General features: G+C 39.4%; 1 protein-coding gene across 4 annotated transcripts in view; it reads left to right on the top strand.

Moving 5' to 3' along the window:
* Positions 1-21911, top strand: part of mtrr (5-methyltetrahydrofolate-homocysteine methyltransferase reductase) — a 36864-nt gene extending 14953 nt beyond the window's left edge. For all 4 annotated transcript variants that reach the window (XM_028005468.1, XM_028005469.1, XM_028005467.1 and 1 more), the window contains 4 exons: positions 147-265; positions 9395-9487; positions 16559-16753; positions 20249-21911. In XM_028005468.1, coding sequence (XP_027861269.1) covers positions 147-265; positions 9395-9487; positions 16559-16753; positions 20249-20393 — 552 coding nt within the window. In that variant the 3' untranslated portion in view covers positions 20394-21911. The remainder of the gene's footprint in view (positions 1-146; positions 266-9394; positions 9488-16558; positions 16754-20248) is intronic.
* Positions 21912-24634: the final 2723 nt, after the last annotated feature.

Below are 24634 nucleotides of genomic sequence, written 5' to 3'. Positions count from 1 at the left end.
CTAGCTAAATCACACATTTTCTCATTAGAGCATTTTAGAATAATGAGTAGATCAATTATTAGAATTGCTGGGCCCAAAGTGGCTTTACAGCACTGTTGTAATGAAGCTCATTATTTTAAATGATTTGTAATACTTTCTGACCTCAGATTCATGTGAGTTTGAGACCCAGCTACTCCTTTCGACCTCCCTCTGACCCTTCGCTGCCCTTCATTATGATTGGACCTGGAACTGGAGTGGCTCCTTTTATAGGCTTCCTTCAGCAAAGGTATGACCAGCTTGATGGCTAGTTCAATGCATGAACAGGTTGAGTGCCAGACCGACTGATTGAAGTTGTAATGTCACTTTGCAACAACAAGATTGCTGGCAACCTAACCAAATCAGTTCTCCTTTAAGATTCCTTTCACTGGTTTACCTTGCTATAAAAGAATAAGGGAGTTGCATTCATTACTCTTCAGAAATCTTTCACATTTTTTTTTGTTGCTAAATTTAGTTTTGTTGCCACCCCCATCTTTTTCCCAGATTACCGGTATATATAATCTTCTCCCATAAACTTCCTGTTAAATGTACTTTTTTTTTGGTTAATGAAATGTTTTTTAAAATTTTTATTACTGGCTACAATACAAAACCAAAGTCACCTTGTTACTATTTTATTTAAAATAAACAGTTTCTCAAAGAGTAAATCTTCTTAGCTTCAGTGAGCAGCCAGTTCTAGTTTTTAAATATATCTGGGTTCTTGGGTACATTTGGCAAACCTGTGACTCACTAAGACGGCATTAAAGCTTTGCTGTTGTTGATTTTTCCGTGATGATCCATTTTGTGTTGGTGTTACTTCACACCTCTATGTATGAGAGAGACTTCCTTGAAACTTTTTTTTCCTTTTTGCAGTCGGTCAGAAGGTTTCAGACACTCAATTTGGCCATGAGGAGATTGATTTGAACCATTCTCTGTCCAGGATGGAATAATGATGCAGCCATAGATATTCAGTAAATTTAAAAACAAGAACCAGATGGACAAGTTTGAATATACTGTAAATATTCTACTGTCCACATTTAGATAGATAGATAGATAGATAGATAGATAGATAGATAGATAGCATTTATTGTCATTGAACAGAATTCAACGAAATTTCCATTGCAGCTCCCGTGCAAAAGGTCAAATATATACAGTATAATTAAGCAAACACACAATAATAATAATAACAATATATACAACTAAATTAACTAAAGGCACTCAACCACACCAAAGAAGTAGCAGCAGGTCCAATTATGGCAAAGTACAGATAATGTGACAGTGCAAAGTGCAGAACAATATGGCTGTGTGGGGATGGGGGATATGTATGTGTGACTGCGAGGTTATGATATGTGTGGGAGGGGGGGGGGCGGGAGGGAGTAATGGCTCTGACGGCTGTGGGGAAGAAACTGTTTCTCAGTCTATTTGTTGTAGTCCGTATATTCCTGTACCGCTTGCCTGATGGCAGCGGCACAAACAGTCTGTGGCCCGGGTGGCTGGAATCCATCGCTATGGATCCAGCTCTCTTCTTGACCCGATCTGTGTAAATGGAGTCCAGGTCTGGGAGGGGGCATCCCACAATGCCTTGTGCTGTTCTCACCACCCATGTCAGTTGTTTCCTCTCCAATGCTGTGCAGCTACCATACCACACAGTCATGTTGAGGCAGAGGATGCTCTCGATCATCGCCCTGTAAAAGTTCACGAGCAGCCGTGAGGAAAGTCCAGCCCGTCTCAGTTTCCTGAGGAAGAAGAGCCTTTGTTGTGCTTTCTTCACCAGGTGGGAGGTGTTTGTGTTCCAGGAGAGGTCAGAAGTGATGTGGAGGCCCAGGAACTTGATGTTGTCCACACGTTCCACCACTTCTCCATCTATGAGAAGGGGAGTGTGATCCGTCCTCCTGGACCTTCTGTAATCCACAATGACCTCCTTGGTCTTCCCTGTGTTCAGCACCAAGTTGTTGGCTGAACACCACTGAGTGAGCTGCAGAATCTCCTCTCTGTAGTGGGTCTCGTTGTTGTCTGAAATGAGACCCACTACTGTTGTGTCGTCCGCGTACTTCACGACTGTGTTGGTGGGGTGGATGGCCACGCAGTCGTGTGTAAACAGGGTGAAGAGAGCTGGGCTGAGCACACAGCCCTGCGGCGTGCCTGTGTTGAGGACCAGTGGGGACGATGTTGAGCCACTTATTCTCACCACCTGAGGCCTGTTGGTGAGGAAGTCTCTGATCCAGTGGCACAGTGAAGCGGGCAGCCCCACCTCGAGTAGCTTCAGCACCAGCTTGTCTGGGATGACGGTATTAAATGCTGAGCTGAAGTCTACAAATAGCATCCTGACGTAGGTGTTGGGATGCTGCAGATGGGTCAGGGCTGTGTGCAGAGTGATGGAGACAGCATCCTCTGTTGACCGGTTCGCTCTGTAGGCGAACTGAAGGCTGTCCAGGTTTGCGGGGATGAAGTCTCTGATGTACCTCAGAAGAATCCTCTCAAAGCACTTCATGATCACCGGGGTCAGAGCGACGGGCCGGTAATCGTTCAGGCTGGTGATGGACCTCTTCTTCGGTACAGGGATGATGGTGGAAGACTTGAGACACTCAGGAACCGTGGCGAGCTGCAGGGACAGATTGAAAATGTCCAGAAACACTCCTGCCAGCTGGTCGGCGCAGGTTTTCAGCGTCTGGCCTGACATTTACTCAGTTAACGTAACAGTTGAAACCAGAAGTGCATATACATTGAATAAAAATGTATATTTTTATACATACAAAACTAAACAATAAAGTTTAGTTTATTAGTTTATTTGAAACAGGGACAATGTGCAAAAAACATTAATAAAAGATGCTTTGCACCAGATTTAGCTTAAGCTAGTTTCCATCTTTAGCGCCTGAGTAGGAAAGTTAATAATACAGTCTAAAATCATAGAACTTGCATTGAAAGTCCCTATATATCCTACATACATACACTGTACAAAGTTATATAATTACAATATAGACAGTACTAAATATCAAGCTTCTGTTCTGTAATCACTAATGCCAAGATTACAGTTTTTATTTTTCATCATTATCGTCAGCATGTCTTGCTGAAGCTCTCTGTAAGTGCTCCTTGGGTCTTGGACAAGTCTTTTGATTATTCTTTTGGCTCTTCTGTTATAAATCTTGCAAGAAGCACCTGGTTTATGGTAAAATTATGTTCTTTTCACTTCCGAATAATGGCTCCAGTTCCACCCACTGAAATATTTAGATGTTTAGAAATGCCTCTGTTTATGTTTTGGAACAGTAATACTTTTCTGCTTAGGTCTCTTTGCCTTTACGAGTGATGCCCCTCTGTGTAATGGTTTGGTGATGACAAACTCTTTTATTGGCCATCAGTTAATATTAAACCACCTGTTACTGGCTTGTGCTCGTAGCACGGATGCTTCTAAATGCTGACAGATTTCAGATGGTCTCTTGGCTTTCTGGACCAACAATTTCCTTCACATGCTCAAATTATATTTATTCTCTTTGTTATTCCAGAGTTTCACCTATAACTTTATTTGTGTTGTTTTGATTGCTTTGTATGTGTAGATTACTTAGGTTTCATGCCAGCATCTCATATGAACTTCATGCTAATAGAGATATTGGAAACATTGACACGTTTAATACCTGTTTTAGCAATTGTATAGAATTTTTGTGAGAGAAAATCCTCAATGAATTCACTTGATATTCAATCAAGCCATTTGTTGCATTATCATTACATTTTGGAAAAAGAACCATTTAAATGCACAGTTTTAACCGTCTAGTGCAGGGGTCCCCAAACTTTCTCCTGTGAGGGCCACATAACTTGTCCCTTCTCTGATGGGGGGCCGGGGTCAGTTTTTAACAGAAAAAGTGTGACGATTGTAAGAGTGCTAAACATAAAAATGTATTGTTTTTCAGAAAGCACAAACAAATAACCTTTTCTGGATTCTTCAGAGAACAAAAGTCAGGAAATAACACTATTTATGAAATAAATAATAACCAAATAACACTGGGTTCTCCACATAAAAAAAAGGGTTAGGGTCAATTATATGCATGTATAAAATAGTTACTAACTAATTGTTAATAATAAATAAAGTTCATTACTAAGGAACATTTATTTTATTGCAAAAGTCCAACTTATCAAATAAAAATGCACATATATGAAAATACTCTGGTATTGTTCAGGGGGCCGGACCAAATGTGGAGGCGGGCCGCATCTGGCCCGCGGGCCGTAGTTTGGGGACCACTGGTCTAGTGGCTGCTTATTGTAATTTAAGAAGCCCAAGTGATACAAAATGTTTTTTTTTTCTTTAAAGTAACTTTGAACAAGCCGTAGTTCTAACAATCCCGCGAAGCACAGATGATGTTAAAAGCCATCTCAGAACTTAAGTATCTTTCCTTCTACAATTATAAAATGAACAAAATAATTGAACCTTTGAAGTGCTTAGAAGACTTTTCCATTTTTTACCCATCAGTAGACCATTTAGAGGGCAGTCCTTCTAATTATCTGTTCATAGTTAAAGGAATTATAATTGGGACGCTTAAACTTTGCCTGCCACTGTGAAATAATGCACTATTTTCAGATCTCTACTTTGAAAGTGTCCTCGTCAAGAGCAATACATAATGCACTTGAAACTTGTCACAGTTGTTTGTTACAAAATTAACACCTGCTGTAAGCTGGTAAAAATGTTCATGTCAAGTCAAAGTGGTGCAGACAGTGACATGTACTCATCCCTGCTAAAAATGTGCTCCCCGTTATGAATATTCACCATGTTGAAGTAGTATTAAGTGCACATCATCTTGCATATTTTGAAGTAACCTGCAGACACAATTAGATGTGACGCAACACAGCGCTTATAAAAGTCCACATCACGTAAGTTGTAAATCTAGAAGCGAGGGCTGCGATCACGTTGGGGATTATTCCGGATGCGGTCCTCGTTCCTGCAGGAGTAAATCTGTCGTACTCAGATGGGCACGTTTATGACTCCTGTAATAAAGAATGAGGATTCAAAGCAGCGCGTGGGGTGTTATTGATTCGAGAATAAAAAGTCCAGAAGGTGATGGCTGTGTTAATGGCTTAAATCACTGCTTGTAATTGCTGACTATGTGGTGTGACAATACTGGCTGTCAGCCAAGTAGAATGCAAGTACAGTAGGTTCTTACTAATTAGTTAAACCAACACTTGCTCAGGTTGAGGAGCTCATTGATTTAAAGGTAAACGTGAAATTTTGCTTGAAGTTAAAATTGATGTTTACTCAAAAGCAAAAAGTGTTCATACCTCTTGTTTATTTCCCTAACTACTAGCAAATTACAAACTTCAGTGTATTTCATTGGGATTTGATGTGATAGACCAACACAAAATAGTCCACAGTGAAGGCCACAACGTACTTCATCCGAAGTGCCAAAATAGACTCATTGACTTAGACCCATGACAAAAGAGAGGCATCTACCTGCCAAACTTGACACCAAGCCCTGGTACTGAGCTCTGTTCAAACGCGAATACAAACAGTCCGCGACCATGTGACGGTGTGTTGACTATTCGGTTTTTAATGAAGTGTGTGGGAGCCTTTATGCAGTTGGAAGAAAATTATAGCCTTTTTATTATTTTTTTTACTGTAAAGAGGTGAAGGAAAGGGTCCACACATAATGACGCTGCCATCGCTGTGTTTTGCCAAGTGAAAGTGTACAGATTCAGTGTTAGTTTGGTTTCTGAATGGCTTAAACCACTGGTTATGAATACTTTTGCCTAGCACTGTAGCTCAAAACCGCATGAGCTGGACCTGTCAGGTAGCTTCAGTTTGACAGACGCCTCTCTATCTGAGCTGATGTTCATGCATTTAACCACAGCTGCTGTGTCTTGTCAGAGAGCAGACTAAGCCTTTTTTTTCCCCCCACTGCTCTTCTTTAGTCAGACTGACATGTCTAAGTCGTGGGTGGCTTTGTGTAAATGAGGTTGCGCCCCAGTCAGCTCCAATTGTCTCTAAATCCCAGCGACGTCTGCTGTGTTGTGGCAGGTCTGCATCAGTGTGAGATTGCTCTGAGAGGTGACACGGCAGTGGTTTGACGGATTGTCTATGGCAGGAAGGCTCAGAATGGATGACTGGTCATCTGGGGTAAGGTGGTGGAGGAGCCGCTGGGATGCAAAAGAAAATGTAGACGGCGCACGTTTCAGTCCTGAACGGACCACACCTTTAGAGAGGCTCGACTAGAAAGAAGCACAGCGCTCTGTGGTTTTCCAGTCTTATTTATGTCTTATTCCGGGGGGCAACTATTGCTCTTTGTAATGTTAGACAAAAATACACATGTAGGCCATTTATTAAAGCAGGGTACTCAGGCATCAATTGCCTGTAGAGGGATTTGTTTCATAATACAATGCACAGTCCTTCATCAAATTCTTCCAAGAAACTTCAGTTTTTATTTTATTAAATTTCCTTTATTGATCTTTTTTTTTTCTTTTTCTCTCAAGAAGCTCTTTGCTTCTACAACAAAAACCCTGCAAAATCGATTCATCAGCTCAACTGTCCTTTCCTTCTCCTCCTCTGCCATCTCTCTTATCCTCTCTGCCTGCTAGCTCCAGATCGTCCTCGAGGATTATATAAACCTGTCATGGCGTGGCATTGTCGCAGCGTCTAACCCGAGCTTTCCAAACAAAGCCTCGCCGGCCGCCAGCGCCGTCGCTCTCCGATAGGAGATAACAATCGGCGGTTTGTCAGCGGGGCGCCGTATCTAGCCTGCAGGCACGAGGCGGGTCCTGTTTGGCAACAAAACAACACAGGAACGCTTCGATCTTCCTGCCTCTCCTTTATTTTCCCGCCCCCACTGTTAATCGATGGCCGTTTTCAAAAGTACTTTGTACAAGTAAAGAGCGCTGGTAACAAGTGAGAGAAGAGTCTCCAAAGGTCAGAGGCTCACTTGGGGCGTACCGGGAAATTACAATGATGCCCCCGCCCCTCACTCTCAGTCATCTTGTATTGATCGCTGTTTTTGTTATTTTTATTATAATAATTATTATTTTTATTATTGTATCTACTTAGCTATGAGCAAAAACAACCAAACGAAAGTCTTGTAGCAAGAATTAAGCTTTTATCTTGTTAGCAGCATTTAAAAGCCCCATCTTTTGAAAGACAAAACATCAGACAAGCATAGTGCTGGTTGTGCCTGCCAGCAGCCATCTCTCACAAATTTAGTATGACAGTTTGTATGAGCAGATATTTATCTTCCATTAATCATTCTGAACAGTCATTTCGCTATAAAAAAAAAAGGCTGACTGTGTATTGGAGTAATTGTGCTGTGTACTTTCTCTGAGCTGATGTATTTGGGGTTTGTTTGTTTTTTAAATGAACACCGCCACTCAGATCTACCCTCATGGAGCTGCAAAGATAAAGATGAAAGATATGAAATGATTCTGATGTTTACCAAGTCTTAACCTCAGCTTCCTTCGCAGTTCCACCCTCTCCCCTGCCCCCCGCTGATCATCTGAATGGAGCTGATTTAGACCCCAAATGGAGTTCTCCGCGGATGCCGCCTTTCCCCTCGGGATCGTATTGCAGGCTGTTATAGCGCGGCTATGTGATGTGATGTGATTTGTATTCAGGGAAAGGCGCCGGTGTGGTCTACTCAGAATGGAACCCAGGTTTTTCATATTGGTATTGATCCCTTTAGGGCGGGCGGCGAGAGGATGGAGAGAGAGAGAGTGACGAGCCCACTAAAATGAGTTTACTTGAGGCCGTTGGCAGATCAGAAGAATCTCGTCCAGGATGCTAATGGATAGGATCTGAGCGTCCCGATCAAATCAGCCACACAGCTTTGCTACACAACCTCATGCAACAACATATAGTTCAAACAAAAGGATTTCTAATTCACCAGTTCACTTTGTATTTAATTAACAGGAGAAAACTTTCGCTGCGGTATTCACAATCACAGCTTTGTATTGATTTGCTTTTTCCTTTCAAGCTAATTAGTGTCTGGCCTTGACTAGCAATTGATTCATCTGTTCATTTTTCTAAAAAATGTAATTTATGTAATTATTGTTCATCTAAACTTGGTCGTAGACAGAAAATCATGTCCGGTGTTCAATGTTCCCTCAAGATATACAGTTTATATTTACTCAGATTTACTGCAGATTACTGACTACATACAACTGTACTGTTGTTATTATTTTCACTTCAATCAGTTTGTCATATATCAGCATAAATACATGCATACGTAAATAAAAGAGCAACGTTTTGATGAATGAATCAAAATAGATGCAGTCGAAAATGTACACTTTATGAAGAAAATATGAACTGATTGATCAATTTTACTGCGTACATTGCTGATTGACAACTCCATTTAAAGAGTTTACTCTCAGATTTTGCTTGAAAATCTCCCTGGGATTCAGTTTATGTTTGCATGTCTCTGCTGCTGATTTTGCAGGATCCGAGTAGCCTCCTCCTGCAATCCCGTCAATGGTTTTTAAATTTTTGTTTACAACATTGGTCCATGATAGAGACGCAGCACGTTTTTAACACTGAAAAACTGATTCCTATTCTGTTCATTTTGCCTTTCCCGTCCTTGGCTTTAAAATGTCCAAATAAATACAACCCATTGTGAGCTGGGGTGTGCTGCATTGTACCAACTCACCCATGAAAAAGGATGGGATTTAAAGTTAGTATGATATCTAATGCTTATTTATTTAGTTTAAAGAAATACAATGCGAATCATGACTACATAAACTAATCGGATTTCTTTGTGTCAAAAAGAGGAGAAGCAGAATCGGTTCACTTTGTGTTTGCCACTAAATGGATATCAGGCAAAAGGGATGCAGCAGGGAAGGAAAACGGGCTCAGCCGATCTCCATAGATGGTCATTTCAGCTATCCACAGAAAGGGTAGCAGACAAAGATAAGTTCCGTGGACTTTCAGCCAACTAATCGCATCATGAAAGATTTGGGGTTAGCTGTTATCTGGGAGAGAGCTGTCACCACAGCAGCAGGTGTGTGGCACAGATAACCACATCTTCATAGCTGCTTTGTGGTGCTGTGTGGTCTACAGGGGAATGTGGGAGGTTTGCCAAACTCCAAAGGAAACACTTTTTGGGGACAGGTGGACAAAAACACACACTGACGATGCCCTGTTTCCATTCTGAAAGACATTTATTGTGTTTGGATGAAATGTAGTCATAAGTGCAGTATAATGTCCTCGCTTCTGCACACATGCTCATTTCCTCATTTGAAGCAATTGTGGCTCTCATTTTGCTGTGACTGCAGCCGGTTTGTGACAGCAAAATAATAATTGTGTCAGTAATTGTGTCGCTCCTCTTCTTTAACCTCTAGTGCGAGGAAGGACTCTCTCTCTTCCATCTGGCCTGGTTGTCTGCTTGTATTGATTGACTGCTAACATCCGGTGTTTGACTTTCAGAGAGGAGGAGAAGAAGGAAAACCCCGAGGCCAAGTTTGGTGAAACCTGGCTGTTCTTTGGTTGTCGCTACAGGAACAAAGACTACCTGTTCAGGTAAGCTGAACATACCCAACATATTCTGTGTTGGTTAGCTTCTCTGTCTAGTCACATATGTGCAGCTGTTGTTTGAAATCAGTTTCTTCCACCTCAATTATTCTGAAGGTTTTACTTAGATGTATGAGGATGAATTTGATTAAGGTTTAATAAAATAGTGGAAAAAAGATGCCATAGTTGAATGAAGGTAAAGCTAAATAGAGCGACACAGCACCAGAGAAGAAACTGCTCTGGTATAAAACCAAATGTATTTTTCTTTTACCTTGGTGTCGTGTGTATTGAAAATGTAACACTTCACATCACCCTGAACTCACTGTCACACACTGAAACATACTTCTACAGTATGGGAAGAGAAACTGGCCAAAATTGGTGGAAAGACAAACTAAAAACAGAAGAATTGCATAAGAAAAGCTTTTAGAGGGTTTGGAAGACCTGAGAATTTGGCAGAGCTTCACCTTCTAAGGACAATGAACCTAATTTTGCACTGAAGAAACACCAGAACTAAAGTTTGTAAATGAACAAAGCAGCTGACAGAGATCTTTTCCCCCCAAAAGTCTTGATTCTGCAGCAATAGATGGTGGATGAATTCCAATGGGAAGAATATATATTCATGCAACTCTTCTATGGTTTTCAAGTGTAAAATTTTATTTTAACACAAATATATCCTTATATTTCCTATTCACAATAATACACCACATTGTTTTGGCCTATAACATCAGATCTTAACAAAATACACTGAAGCTTGTGGACATAAGATGGGGAAATGTTATACACGTGTCTTTTCTGTTTTTATGCAAAAGCAAGACATTTCATGTTCTGAAACTGACAATTTTTTGCTGTGTTTTGGTTTTTTACAACTTTTGTTTTGAGTTCACTTTTATCTTCTTGTTGTAGTACTGGCCAGAAGTTATTTATATAACAAAAAAAAAACAAACAACTAAAGCCACAATCCCTTCTCATCACCACTACAGCTATAGATAAAGTTAGCAAGTAGAGGGTGGCAGAAAATAGAAAGATTTCCCCTGATGCTGCGGGAGACCAAACAGAACGTAAAAGTGGAGACGGCATCGGGCTCTAATTTGTCATCTGGACACAAGGCCCACTCCAAAAGAATGCTAATGTGTGCTGCACGTCTTCTGCATGTGTAACTGAGTAACTAATGTTGGGTGTCAGCGTTCTTTATAGCTTCTACTGCGGTTGTTGAAAGCCACTCTTGAAGTGATTTAGTATTTACTAACCGTTTGAGAGTTAAAGAAGCTGGAGTAAATCACAAGCTCTTTTGTTCATTGATGGGAAAGTTCTTGGTTTAATTCATTACTATGACATAAATGATGAGATTTTACCAAAGGTGCGCTGAATATTTGTCTCCTTCTATTTAGTTTTGAGGAACTATTGTCTAGAATATTGGATAAGTTTACCGAATCAGATCTGCAGATGATTGTCACTCATCTTCACCTCTTTGGCTTCTGAATATAATGCTGTTAAGGTATTCTATACCCATCATATCTCCACAAAAGCTTTTACATCTACTTTTTGTCTGGAAGCATAATATTCCAACTCATTCTACAGTAAATGGATTGATGCAAACACTTTTTAGCAACATTTGTTGCAGAGGTGAGAAAAATCAGGACTTACATCAGTTTGTCAAAACAGTTTTTCGCATGTTGGCGGCCTGCTAAAGTTTTTACGCACATATAAAGTGAAAACAAACTAAATGTAGTTAAAAAACTGTCAGTGTTTTGCAATAAAAACAGATGTTGCACTTTTACAAGTGTGTTTAGAAAATGAAGTGTGAATTTCTGACTATGTCCTTGCAAATATAGTCACTCATTATACAAAGAACTAACCAGCTGATTCAAATACTGTACAAGAAAATTTTAATTAAAATTTTTCACATAGGGTTTGAAGTAAACTGCAGTGGCTCCATTCATGAATCTTTATGCACCATTTTGAAGCTTGTGTTTGAATGCTCATTCCTACAGATTTCTATCATCAAAACAAGTAATATCATTTTCATGCATGTCAAAAATGGTTATTAGATTTCTTCACAGTTTTGTACCTTTGATGTTTTACTCATTTTGTACCAGATTCTTTTTCTGGAACCAAATCTTTGTCTGCTACAGAAAATTTTGAGTCAACTTGGCGTCACTTTCTACGTGGTTTGACTGCTGACAAGTTACCTGTGGTTTTATGAGTGAAATAAATAGTCATATATGTATATCCATCCATTACCTTCCACTCAGTCCATGGTCAGGTCTTTGGGACAGCAGACTAAGCAGAGATCCCCACACTTCACTCACTCTATTTCAAGGGAGAGAGTCCAGACATGAGGAAAGCACATAACCACAGAGGAAGGTAGGGATGTATATTGACTAGTCAGTCAGTATTCACATAGTCATACCTTTTGAGTCAACTGTCTCAAATAGTGGTATGAACCAATATAAATAAGAACAGGGTGTAATTCAAAGATTTCAAACAACAACATACTCCCAAGGATTAAGATGTGAAAAGTTTTTGACAGTTCATCTCCATGGACCTTGGTTAAAATTAATTAGTACAAAATGGCTGGTGTGACATAAAAGTAAAAAGAAAGGAAATAGCTGTCAACGTGGATTCATGCTTTGTATATAATTTCAATTGTAAATACAGCTAATGGTTATGTTGTCTGTCTCTAAGCACACCACTGTCTGTGCATCCACAGCCTGTCAGCTCTGTCAGCTGGCTGGGCAGATTTCACCTATAAAACTAGCTGTCAGTTGTCATTTATACATCAGTAGGGGTTGCCCTTTTCTACATTGAGAACCAACAAAAAAGAAATAAAAGCCCCGTATCAAAGCACACGGAGAAAATATAAACATACTTTTCCTGGAGCAAGAGACGCTGCATTCTCAAGCTAAAATGATTTCATCTAAAAAGAAGAGGTTGCAGATGATTGTTTTCTGTTGGCTGTGTCCAAGAGAAATCTGTGAAAATACGCTGGCAGAATTTTCATCATCTGTCTCCTGATACTAAATCCACATTCACCTGAGCAATACTAAAGGTCTATCTTTTTATTGTTAAAAGACTAGAATGGAAAATAATGGATGGCCATAACTTACTATAAGCTATCATCCAGCCTTCTTATCCTCCTTCTTATTAATTTTCCTCGGCTTAACTCTCTTCTGACTTCATACTAATTGGTCAGCATTTCCGGTAAGGGCACCAAGCGTTTGTTGATTGCCCCGGTGCTGATGGAGTTCCTTTGAAAGATGAAATAATGCGAACGGATTAGCATCGTTAATGACACAAGAACATATCACAGAGGATGTTGTTTGTTCCTCTCTGTTTCTCCTATCCCTTTCTTAAATAGTAACTCCCAGGCAGGTAGTGGGCGTTGTTTGTTCACAGTGTGGGCCTCTGTGATGAACACCCCCACAGTGTTGACCAAAGTGATTAGTCTGTTTTATGAGCCACCCATGAAGAGTTGTGCTCAATTTAAATAGGTTAGCAGAATGAGAACAACATGCCATCAGCTAAATGCGCTGCCCGCATTCATCTCTGTGGGATTTATCTTAACGCAAGTGCAATTTGACGTCTGCCTTTTCACTACTTTGGTTTTTATTTTTCCCCCCAACGTTTTGGATGCTCAAAGAAAAAGTTGAGCTCCGGTCCAAAGAAGTGGGTGCAATTACGATAACGTCAAAACAGGATGTGATCAATTCTCAGATAAAGGCCTGAATTCAAAAATGGGGTGCGTCGCAATGCGACACAGCACTTAACGTCCCAGTTGGAGACTGATGCCTGTTTGTCACATCAAACATGCTTTTCTCTATTCTGCACTTATCCCTTACCCCTCCCTATGCTTCCCCAGCTTCTTTACAGCAGCTGATTTCATGCTGTAGAGGAACCTTGACTAGAAAATCACACTGGGCTTTGTTTCTAGTCTTCGATACTGCCACTGGCTTGTATGCGTATAAATACAGCAAGTAGTCTGGCATGTGCAGAATCCTCTATTTATTGTCTGCTTCTTAGAACTTGGCCTTCATTTGTCATCTGTCTGTTTCTGCTCACGGTGTTATCAAATCTGAGATGATTTATACACACACACAAATAAACAAAAAAAAAAACAACACAGCAATTTCAGTGTCTTATTCACCCTTTTTGTCTCATTCATCAAACGTCCAAATGTCCAGGACAACGGTGCAAAAGCAAATAGAAATTCACATAAAGCAACCCTTTTTCAGCTCAACTCCTTTTAAACTATTTTACAATTGTAAATCGGTTGTCATACCGAGGGTGGAACAGTCGTGCAAACAAATAAAACCAATCGAATTTAATGTATTTATCAATATTACAAAGGTAGAAAGAATGAATAGATGAAATCAGCAGCTCTACCCGTGATATTAGAGCAAAGCGTTGACTATTTGCTGTTGTCAAAAATCTCATGAAACTCATCGTTGTCACTTACTTTCTAATTCCCTCCAATTAAAAATAAACAGACATTGACACCACAACAGGAATAGATTACGACAAAGTATGGTTTCTACCAACCACTCAACACCAGGAGAGTAAAGCTACATTACTGTTTAGATGATCTTAAAGTGACGGTATTTGTATCAATCTATCTGAGCCTCAAGCCTATTGCTGTCTCCCACAGGTCAGCTGGAAAGGACAATTTCCCTACTTAAAGTAACTTGATGAGTTAGCAAGCGTTGAAGGCTACTTTCCCTTCTTACTAATTTGTCTCTAAATTCAACAAACTCGTTGGTCAAACAATTAGATATTATTTACTGTCTGATTTCAATTACAGCTTGTATAACAAGTATTGCAGGGAGCTGATGAATGTGAATCCTCGAAAGAAAACAAAGAACACAAGGTTCATCACTTTAGTATTCACAACACTGCTTGTGGCTTTGTATAAAAAAAGCTTATCTCAGTCTAGGGGTTACTTCATAACATAGACCCCCTAAGGCAAAGACCTTCACCCATGATCTTAGAGCTGTGGCTTGTTTTGTTGGAGATTGGCTGCGTGTGTGTGTACTCTTTCCGACTGCTTAGCTTTAAACAAGATGTTCTGAGCTACAGTAAACCTCACCTCCCTCAGCACCTTCCTCATCCTCCAATAGCACCCCAGGCCCTATAAAAACATTGAGATAGAAGAGCATAAAGTTGGCAAGCAGAACATCGACACGGAGCAAGGTTAGACATAACTGGAAGGATGGGTGGATTGATTGTGAAAGATTGGTAGAACAGCGACCTGACCTCGCTTATGAAATCTGGATCCCAGTTTTGCATTTCTCTTGTTAGACAAGTTAAATTGGTTGTCTGGCACAGTTTTGTTCAAACCTTTTCTGATTCAAAATGCTTGGAGGGTGTTTTTTTTGGCTCAGTGAATCATGGCATTACCATTTAGCAATATGCTGGTGCCATCAAGGAAGAGTAAAAATCAACTCAAAAAGCAGATAGTACAGTACAGTTTGGCAACATTTTACTTCATTTTTAAATCCATGGTGTCATGAAACCCTGACCAGAGCATCTGAGATCGCAACACCTACACATACCTGTTTTTAGACACACAGAGTTGTGTGTACATCTCTTAACGTGCCGCTCTTCCTACTCTGATGCTCCCATCATTCTGGAACAAGGGAAATCTGAGCTCATCAGACCGCATGACCTTTTTCCAAATTGAAGCCTTTCCTGGCTTTCAAGTGATAAATGGTTTCCTTAAGGCTACACATCTGTTTATTCGGAGTAGTCTACATTTGTTGCTATTTTTTGTGTGTTTCTTACAAAAAACAAAACATTTTTTATAGCAGCATCATTTCAATGTAGAGAAACAGATTGTCAACCAGAAATCTACAAAAGATATTTACGGATAAGAATTCAAACACTCTGCATATTTGTTTTGATTAAGGAGACATGAGTTGGCTGATTCCTCTCTGGACTTTTATGTCGAAGAATCAAGGCAGGTGGTTCATGCTCAATTACCAAAACTAGGCTGGAAAAGGCAATGTTTTAACACTCAGGTCTTAGTTGTATATCTTAGAATGACTTCAAAGGTAAAAGAAATGTTGCGTTTACGCCATTATTTGCTGCCCTAATTTTCTGCTGTATTGAGATTTAGAGACTGGCCTGGTTGTTTCATTACCTTTGTTGACAACATTTTGGGTTATTGTCTCTGTGAAAGCCTGTCCACGACCCATCGTCAGTGTTCTAGATGAGGAAAAAAAGAAAATTATTTTTCTGTATATTGTCCATTGTATTGTGTCAGATTTTATGGAATGTCCTTATTTAAAATTGTTTTCTAAATAGTCCAAATATCCATTTCTTGAGATAGGAAGAGGCTTTCAAAAAAAAAAAAAAAAAGCAGTGAGCTGCCACAGGCGAGGGAAGGGCAGAACTGCATCATCCTATCCTCTAGTCACTTCAGGACACTAGCATCACTGATGTAAAATTTTAGACGTTTTGAAGTCGAAGATTTATATACCTTAACACCCATAAATACCTCATGCCTTGTTAGTACGAGTATGTTTGGTGACTGTGGCTTCAGTGGCAATCAGTCCTCAAAGCATTAAGCTAGACCTTAGATGGTGCTCTCCACTCAGGGAGATTGATGGTCAGTTTGTATTTTCTGCATTTTGAAATAATCACTTGTCACTTTCTTATCAAGGTTACTGCTGATGCAAGCCCCTTCCAGCTTTATGCTGGAAGGGGCATAAAGGAAGGATGAGGAGGATGTCTTTACCCTGACATCCTTTGACAGCTCTTTGGTCCATGGACAGGTGTGCTTTCTGTAAATAATTGATTAATCTCGGCGCTTCATGGGAATTTTGCCTGATGCCATGTAAATTATTTCTTAGCTTTTTGTAATGCATTTTTCAGGATATTTTCTTGATATCTGCCCACATCAAATTAGGACTATGAGAAAAACGAAGTGAACAAACTCATTAAAGGACAAGCTACATTGCATCTTTTAGCATTAAACTTCAACAGCTCCATTTGCATCAAAAGCTGAGACGTGACTCTCTTTACTCGAATTTTTACATGAAATATGAACTTACTAATTGCTGTGTGGATTCGATGTCGTTCCAGAGAGGAACTGGAGAACTTTGTGTCCAGTGGCACCCTGAATCACCTGAAAGTGTGTTTCTCCAGAGAAGATAGGAAGAATGAGGAGGAACCTCCCTCAGCAGCACAACCCAGATACGTCCAACACAATCTGTTGCTCTGCTGCCGACAAGTCACCGACATCCTGCTCAGACAGGACGGCTACATCTATGTCTGCGGGTAAGACCGACACTGATCTTATTTTAATCTTAATCCATCCTGAGTGTATCTTGTCCTTTTCTAATCTATCATTTTTCCCATCATCCTTCTGCAAAGGCTGTCTGATGTTCTGGTTGTTTCAGTATTCAGTGTGTTCACACAATGGTGGCAGAGCATCTCTGCCTCTGCTTTGTCCTTGACTTTAAACTCGTTTTTTCCCCCTTTTTGGTACATAGTACACCACAGATTCACATTGTGTATAAAGTTAATTTTCATTCGGAACTGCATCATTATCATGATTACAAAGTGGACAAATTAATTTACAAGAGCAATCACCTGAACATGTGGAGCCAGCACAGCAGCATAGGAAATCTAATTACCTGTAGCTTACCAGCATAGTTTCTTACAAAGGTTATGAATAATTCTATTGTTTGAAAATATTCTTTAATTTTGCTGAAAATGAAAGCAGTACCCTAAATGACTCAATTTTGGTGTAGCACAAAGATAATGCACTAATATAAACAGGTACTGCAAATACTTATTAAATTAACCTGTAATATTTCAGACTTGCATATATTTTTTATTAATTTGGTATGATCAAACCTGTTGAAAAGCTGTGTGTGTGTGTCTGAGGTTCTTTTGTATCCTCATGTAAGTCCAGTCTGACTTGATGAAATTAATATATGTTACCCTCTTCTGATCTGGACATTTGTTGTTGGAAGGGAGTCATAGAAGTCTGCATTTTTGTCCTTATTACTCAGATTACATGTTTGAATATAGTTTTGTTTTTTAATTGAATGGGTGAGGTATGTTGCAGAATTAAATTATTTAGATAAAAAACCTCACTGTGTAAGAATATTGTGTTAGCAGGGAAATCATATAATTTGTAAAATAAACTAAACTGTAAGATTTTTTTAGCTTCCTGAAATGAGCAGTATTGGGTTTTTAAGTGTTTTTAACTATACTTAAGTATTTTTAAGAATTATTCTCAAAAAGAGAAGGTATTTGTTTATTTTCCTTTGCCAATATCAAGTCCCAATCTTATACTGCATCAATGCTAAGTAGTGTAGCTGCTTGAATGTTATCCCAACCAGAGTTTCTGTTGGTGAACCAGAGGATTTTGCTCTAACGTGAAGTAAACAAGATCAAGGAAGCAAATTTTATGTCCTGACAACGCAGCAGCTTAAAACCTGCTTAGCTTCTTTACTTGTTTCTCACTGGACATTTAACATCACATAAACAGAAATGTTCTTTAATATACCCATGCTCTTCTCTTGCAGCACCCAGTATAGTCTATCCTTAAGTTTGAATATAAAGGTGAAAGGCCTATGCAAGCAGTCCTTTTTAAACATATTCAGCTCACTAACAGTATGGCAAAAAGAAAGTCATAACCAAAAACAAGTGTTGGTAGTTGAGTTTAGTCAGAGACTACAATACTAATCACCCCTAAACGCCTTAATATTTAACATTTTATGTTACTAATAAACTCTGTAATGCTCAAAAGAACAATCTATTCAGAAGTGTAAATACAACAAAAATTATGGTTCCTGGTGTTCGGTCCCCCCCGCCCCTCCTAAAGAAAATCCTGCTTACCATGGAGGAGTGTTCACCAATTACCGGTGAAATGTCTGCCATGCTACAGTGATTTTCCCAGGCACTTTCAGATTTTGTGGGTTGTGTTGTTCTTCCTTCCTCCTTCATTACACCCCAAAGGTGTAGGGATTCAGGCCATACATCTTATGTTCCCCTTTTCCTCAATGCTTTGGAACATTTTTATTATCCTGGTAAAATACTATCACACAGTGTGAACATGTCATGGTCATTTTAACTGTGTGACCTGTTTCACAGGTCTTTTGGTGCATCGTTAAACAGCAAAATGGATAAGGTAGTATCAAGCACAACAACTTGATGTCAACTGTCAACAAGAACTACAGTGTCTTGCAAAAACAGCAGCATCAAATGGTGTTTAATTGTGTAGCTGAAAGAGAAGGACAGCAGACCTTCAACTTTTTTTTCTTTTCTTTTTTAAATATGAAAGTTATGGCAAGCATTTATATTCAGCCCCTCTGAGTCAACACCTTTCACTGCTACAAGCCTTTTTTAAGTTATGTCTCTGCTGGTGTTGCACATCTAGAGACAAAACATGTTTCCTGTTCTTTGCTCAAACTCAGCCAGATTTAATGGAGAAGAATCGGTTCTCCCTTTCTCAGTACTCGGATTTTATGCCATGAGCACTTATGATGCCACCACTAAATACCATGTAATCTCTTCAAAATCTTTTGCAAGCTGCAAAAAAATCATTCGTGCTTGACAAATATTTAACCGTTTTTCAAGATAAGATAAGATAAGATCTATTTGTCATTGTTATCAACAGATTACAACGAGATTGAGATTTGCTCGACTCAGTCTACTTTTGAACTTCAGTTCTGTGCCAATGTCTGCAGAGTTCCATATTTTTTGAAGAGACATACTTATGTGTGGTATATGAAAACAAATCCAAGTTGTTAAGCTCGTGTGCTGCAGTGCTTTGCTTACAAGGCAGCTCTCACTTTTTAAAGATACAAACACAAGTCACATGATTACAGATTCCTTTGCTGCTGTTTCCTTCACTGTGATGCAGCAGTCTGCTCTGTTTATAGTTCATACATATCCTGCTGTCCTCCCTCCCTGCAGCATTACAACACTTGTTTGTCTCAGTCAGTACAAATTGTCCCTGTCAGAACAAAGAAAACATCAAAGACTCGTGGGTATCAAACATGCCAAATCCTGTCAGCGTTGTAAAGCTGCTACTGTACATACCACATTATTTTTCCTGTTGTTTCTCACTCTCCTGCCTCCCTCCTCACCTTCGAGTAAATTACCTTTGAAACATCAAAACCGTGTGAATTTTCGCAGTCATAGAACATCCCCATCTTTCCGCTGAATCTCTGCAGCAGCAAACTCGAGGATTTAACCAGGAGGTATTCTAGAGATGGCAGCAGTTATGGGAACTATTGGTATGTCACAGGGTATACAGAGTCTTGCAAAAGTATTCATACCCCTTCAGCTATTTTAACAGAGTGTTTGACACATTACATTTACGAAATTCTGTGAAATATGTTTAGACTGTATGCAATAGACCATCAAATGATTGTGAATAAGAGGAAACTAACACATGACTTTTACACCCTTTGTAGAAATGGTACTAATTGCCTTCAAAAGTCAACTAGTTAGTGCAGTTCACCTGTTACTAACAGAGCTGTTCAGTAAAGGCCTCAAAGGCTTTTTAGGAAACAGTAGTGAACAAACAGCATCACAGGACTCCTTCCATTTCACCTACATACGCTATTTTGTGTTGGTGTATCGCACACAAATACTACAAACGACACTGAAGTCTGTGGTTGCAACATGGGAAAAAGTGAAAATATCCAAGCGGTATTAGTTCTGTTGCAAGGCACTTTAGGAGGAATGAAAGACACATACATACTTTAACAGTACTGTTTTTTGTAACATATGTGCATTTTTCCCCCTTCCTAGGGATGCCAAGAACATGGCCAAAGATGTGAATGAGACCCTGGTGGAGATGATTAAAACTGAGCTTCAAGTGGACCAACTGGAGGCCATGAAGATGCTAGCAGGACTTAGAGAGCAGAAGCGCTACTTACAGGACATCTGGGCCTGACTGTAGATGACTAGATAAAGGATTTTTGCTGCATTTGCTGGACTAAAAAAAAAAAAAAAAGGATAGTGCAAGATATATATTTAGCCTTCTTAGCTGTAACCTCTTGATCCATAAAATTGTCGCTGCAGACGCTTGAAGGTAGTTTATGCCAGCCAATGTCACCGAGATAGAGTCACCCATGTGACCTGTGGATATCAGTTCAGTCCACCTTCCTTGCCTTTGCTGTTTAAACAGAGCTGACCTTGGTCAGTGCTGGAGATTAGCCCCGCGGTGTGAAAAGGCTTTTAGTGTAGACACGACGCCTCGGTTTGTCCTTTCTGATGAAAAGGCATTTATTACTGTCGGCCTTAATGGAGTGACTTTGATGAGACTGAGCGCGGGATACTTTTCGCACCTTGACAGCACATTAATCTGTAGTTTTTTTGTTTTTTTTTTAAACCGCGCGCATACACAAATAAACTGAGGCATTCAAGTAAGGGGAAATTGTTTTTCTTTCTTGTGTTTGTTCTTGTCATCTGTTTCAACTAAATGTACCGCTGCTAAAACTCGATCTGTCACTACTTGTTTGTGTTGGTGTATCGATCTGTCACTACTTTTGTATTTTTTTCTGCTAACTAATTTAGAAGTCTATTCCCCTTAGTGATTCAATGTTTTTTTTGTTTTTTGTTTGTTCTTGTTTTTTTTTACAAAATCCCAAGTGCTACAATTATTGCATTCCTACAGTTCGTATAAAACAAAAACAAATTTAATTGAAGGGTTTTTTTTTGTATTATTCATGTAGAAAATACTATCTTGGAAATTTTAACTGATTTATTCTTTTCCTGATGTGTGAATATGAAGCGAGGCAGGTCAGAGGCGACCTCTCTGCAGGTTTACGACAGAAATGTTTAGTGAGTCAACTTTGTGAAATCTTCTAAGACTGAACGATCTTAGAAGTTCAGTCTTCTAAGATCGTTCAAGAATTCTAGGATTCTTGATTCTAGGATTGTTCAAGAATTAACAGGAGGGGGGCTTGTAATCTGCATCAATGATTTTACTTGGAGTAAAAAAAAATAGAAAAGAGTTCTGTTAATGTTGAAATGTTCTCAGATTAAAGAACATTTAAAGGTTGACCTTTTTCTACAATTTCACTGTCAGATTATGATTATGATAAGCTTTTCCTTTTGGCTTGTATCACACCACTTTTTTGTAAAAATAAAAAAAAATAAAAAAATGTTGGATTCAATTTTGTTTTCCCCCATTAGGCTCTTATAAAGGTTGAGTGTATGTTATGCTTATTATAGATATGTTTACTTTCCACAGAACTGTAAGAGGTTTAAAAGTTCATTTAAATTTGCTGAGTTTACGCATCTGTCTGTTTTAAAACCCCTCCCCGTTGAAACGTCCAGTATTGGTTCGGATCGTCCCGCTGATTGCTTCTGAGTGGACTGAACATAACCTTGTTAGCCACAAAGCAAGCATTATGTAAATGTGTTTCATTCTGATGGATTAAACGGAACAAGGTGTCTCAGGCTTTCATGAGCAGCGTCTGCTGAAAATGATTGACTTTGTAATTCTGCTGAATTTTTTTTTTTTTTTACCGAAAATGCTTGAAAAAAATGAAAGCAAGCTTTTATATATATATATATATATATATATATATATATATATATATATATATATATATATAAAATAAGCATAATATGTATTCTTCAAAGTATGCCAAAACCCAGCAGAGTAATAGATTTTTACTCATTTATCATTCCGGAGTGCTAAAAATCAAGAACAGAGCGTTGCAAGTCTGAGTGATAATGAGCCGGGACGACCAAAGCAATTAATCTAACAGACTTTGTTGGTGCCTGTCTGTCTGCCCCCACATACCCAGCAGACCTTCAGCATGGAGGAAATAAATGCCAACATGTATGGAAGGCAGACATTTTCTACCATCTCTCAAACTACGGTAAGCACATATTGCAAATAGAAATTAATAAACAACTTTTTACTCTGCGCATCTATTGATTGACCTCCCTCTGTGGAAACATTAACTTTTCTTGGTTTGCTCACGAGGCATTGGGAATTATCTGGGAGCTAATGAACTCTGATTGATAAGGGGGGGGCGGAGGGGGGGGTGATTGTTTTATTTAAATTTAAGAGATAATTTGATTCCTCAAGGTGACTTTGTTTTGAAGAAGGGGGGCCTACTCTGCTAATTGAAGGCGTTGCGCACCGAGCATTGGAGTGCGGTTCCCGAGAGATGCTTCTCCGGCTTAAGCCTCCTAATGGTAGACTCTTTATCCTTTAGTAGAGAGGCGAGTGTGGGAACAAAACATGTTTACAATGTTGGCTGTCGGAGCTACAGATGACATCGTGATAGCTGCGATTTTGGAGCCAAATAAATAAAACATTGGCTCTGGCAGAAAGCATGTCGCTGCTATAGTAAATACCGAATTTAATATGGAGTCCAGGCACAGCTGTGTGCACCTCCAAGTCCTCATCTCTCACTGCTCTCCTGCTTCCACTAGTCACAAAATGAGCACAAAATGAAAATAATGACGCTGCAGCATCACCAATCACAGTGTTATACATAACCGGCAAGACTCTAATTTGTTGTCGGGATAAATTACAACAAAATTGCATGTATATATTAGGAAGTAAGTTTAATGAAAGTGGCACAGCTGTGACCATCCTTCTTGGTAAAGTTAAGAGGCATGAAGTACACCTTGAGCAACTCCGTCCTTATTTACCTACACTATTAACATGCGCTCGTCTCCAGTTTAGGAAGAAAAAAAAAATGACCGCGGCGAAGACGGAGAGCCTGTCCAGGGAGAACCACCTCGGACTGATGAAGTTTTAAATTAAGTCTTCATAATTAAAAAGGGTTCACTGTGGCAGGTTTCGTCCCGCAGCGAGAGTGAAAGGCAGAGCGGTGGACGTGGTCAGGCATAAATCAGAGCGACTGGAGGTCAGCGCGGCCACGGCGAAGCAGGCACCTTGTGTGATAGATGCCCCCCTGCTAAGAATGGCTTAAATGAAGCAGAAAGAAGTGTGCTGAAGATAATGGCTGTTATTATGGAAGTGTGGGCAGTGCCAAGTTGGGAGTTGCACGTTGTGTCAATGAATTGTGGGAATTAGAAACGGGACTGATGAGTACGGGACTCCTTAGAGCAGAAAGTGCAAAAAGTAACGCCGAAGGGAGCAACTCGAAAGCAGCGTACTCTTCCTCCCGGAGTTCTGCCCAAGTGAGGTAGGTGAGTGTACACAGTTCCTGGTGAAAGTATTCATGGCCTTTGAACTTTTGTCACAATATAACTACGAACTTTATTGTATTTTAGAAGGATTTTATATGTTAGACCAGCACAAATTAGTGCATCACTATATCAGTTTTTACAGGCAAATTTTTTTTTCATCGTTCCTCTTTCCAGGACAGCTCAGGCGACAACTGACTGGAGAACCTAGTGTAAGCCACACATTCTGAGCTGATTCAAGTATGGGCTTTGACTGGGCTATTCTAACACATGAATAAGTTAAGGTGTTTTGCAACCTCCGAGCAGTTCTTTATTTCAGAATTGCACCTTAATTTAGCTCCATCGATTTTACAATTAACTGACATCCACTGTATAGAAAAGCTTTTGGTGTTTTTCCACCAACCTTCATCATAATTATTGTGTATTCAGGGTGAAAACTAACAGTTGTGCGGTCCACAACTTAAAGTGATCATGTTAACCCATCAGAGCTTTATATGTCTGCACTTTGTCTAGAGTTACCTTGGGGCATTTTTTTCACATTTCTGCCAGTTTAAGCAGATGCCCATGTTTTGCTAGTGCAATATTGTTCCAATTTCTTTTTCAAACACTTTTTTCTGTGCTACATTTCTCCAAGTTTTATCCCTTCTTCTCGATTCTGTTTGTTCTGAGATTAGATCAGACGAATTAATTGCACTGATTAGGTGAATTCTCAATTCAATCAGTCGCATAGGATTTTATTTAGGGCTATCATAGTGAAGGGGATTAAAGCATGTGTGCATGGCACACTTTTCAGATTTCATTTTATATCAATCGTGTTAAAAATACCAACAACATAGGTTGAAGTTTATGACTGAAGTGACAAATTGACAAAAAAAACCTATAGTGATATAAATACTTCTTTCAGTGGCACTGAATGTAGCATTTATTTAGCTGAAAGGTAAACAGGCTGGTGAGAGTTGAAAGTTTTGTCACTTTTTAACTTATGTTACTTATGTGTTTATATAAAAAAAAAAACTC

Source organism: Xiphophorus couchianus, chromosome 21 (genome assembly GCF_001444195.1).
Source record: "Xiphophorus couchianus chromosome 21, X_couchianus-1.0, whole genome shotgun sequence".
NCBI classification, from domain to species: domain Eukaryota; kingdom Metazoa; phylum Chordata; class Actinopteri; order Cyprinodontiformes; family Poeciliidae; genus Xiphophorus; species Xiphophorus couchianus.
The sequence above is the reverse complement of the archived record's forward strand: the minus strand, read 5'-3'. Positions and strand labels throughout refer to the sequence as shown.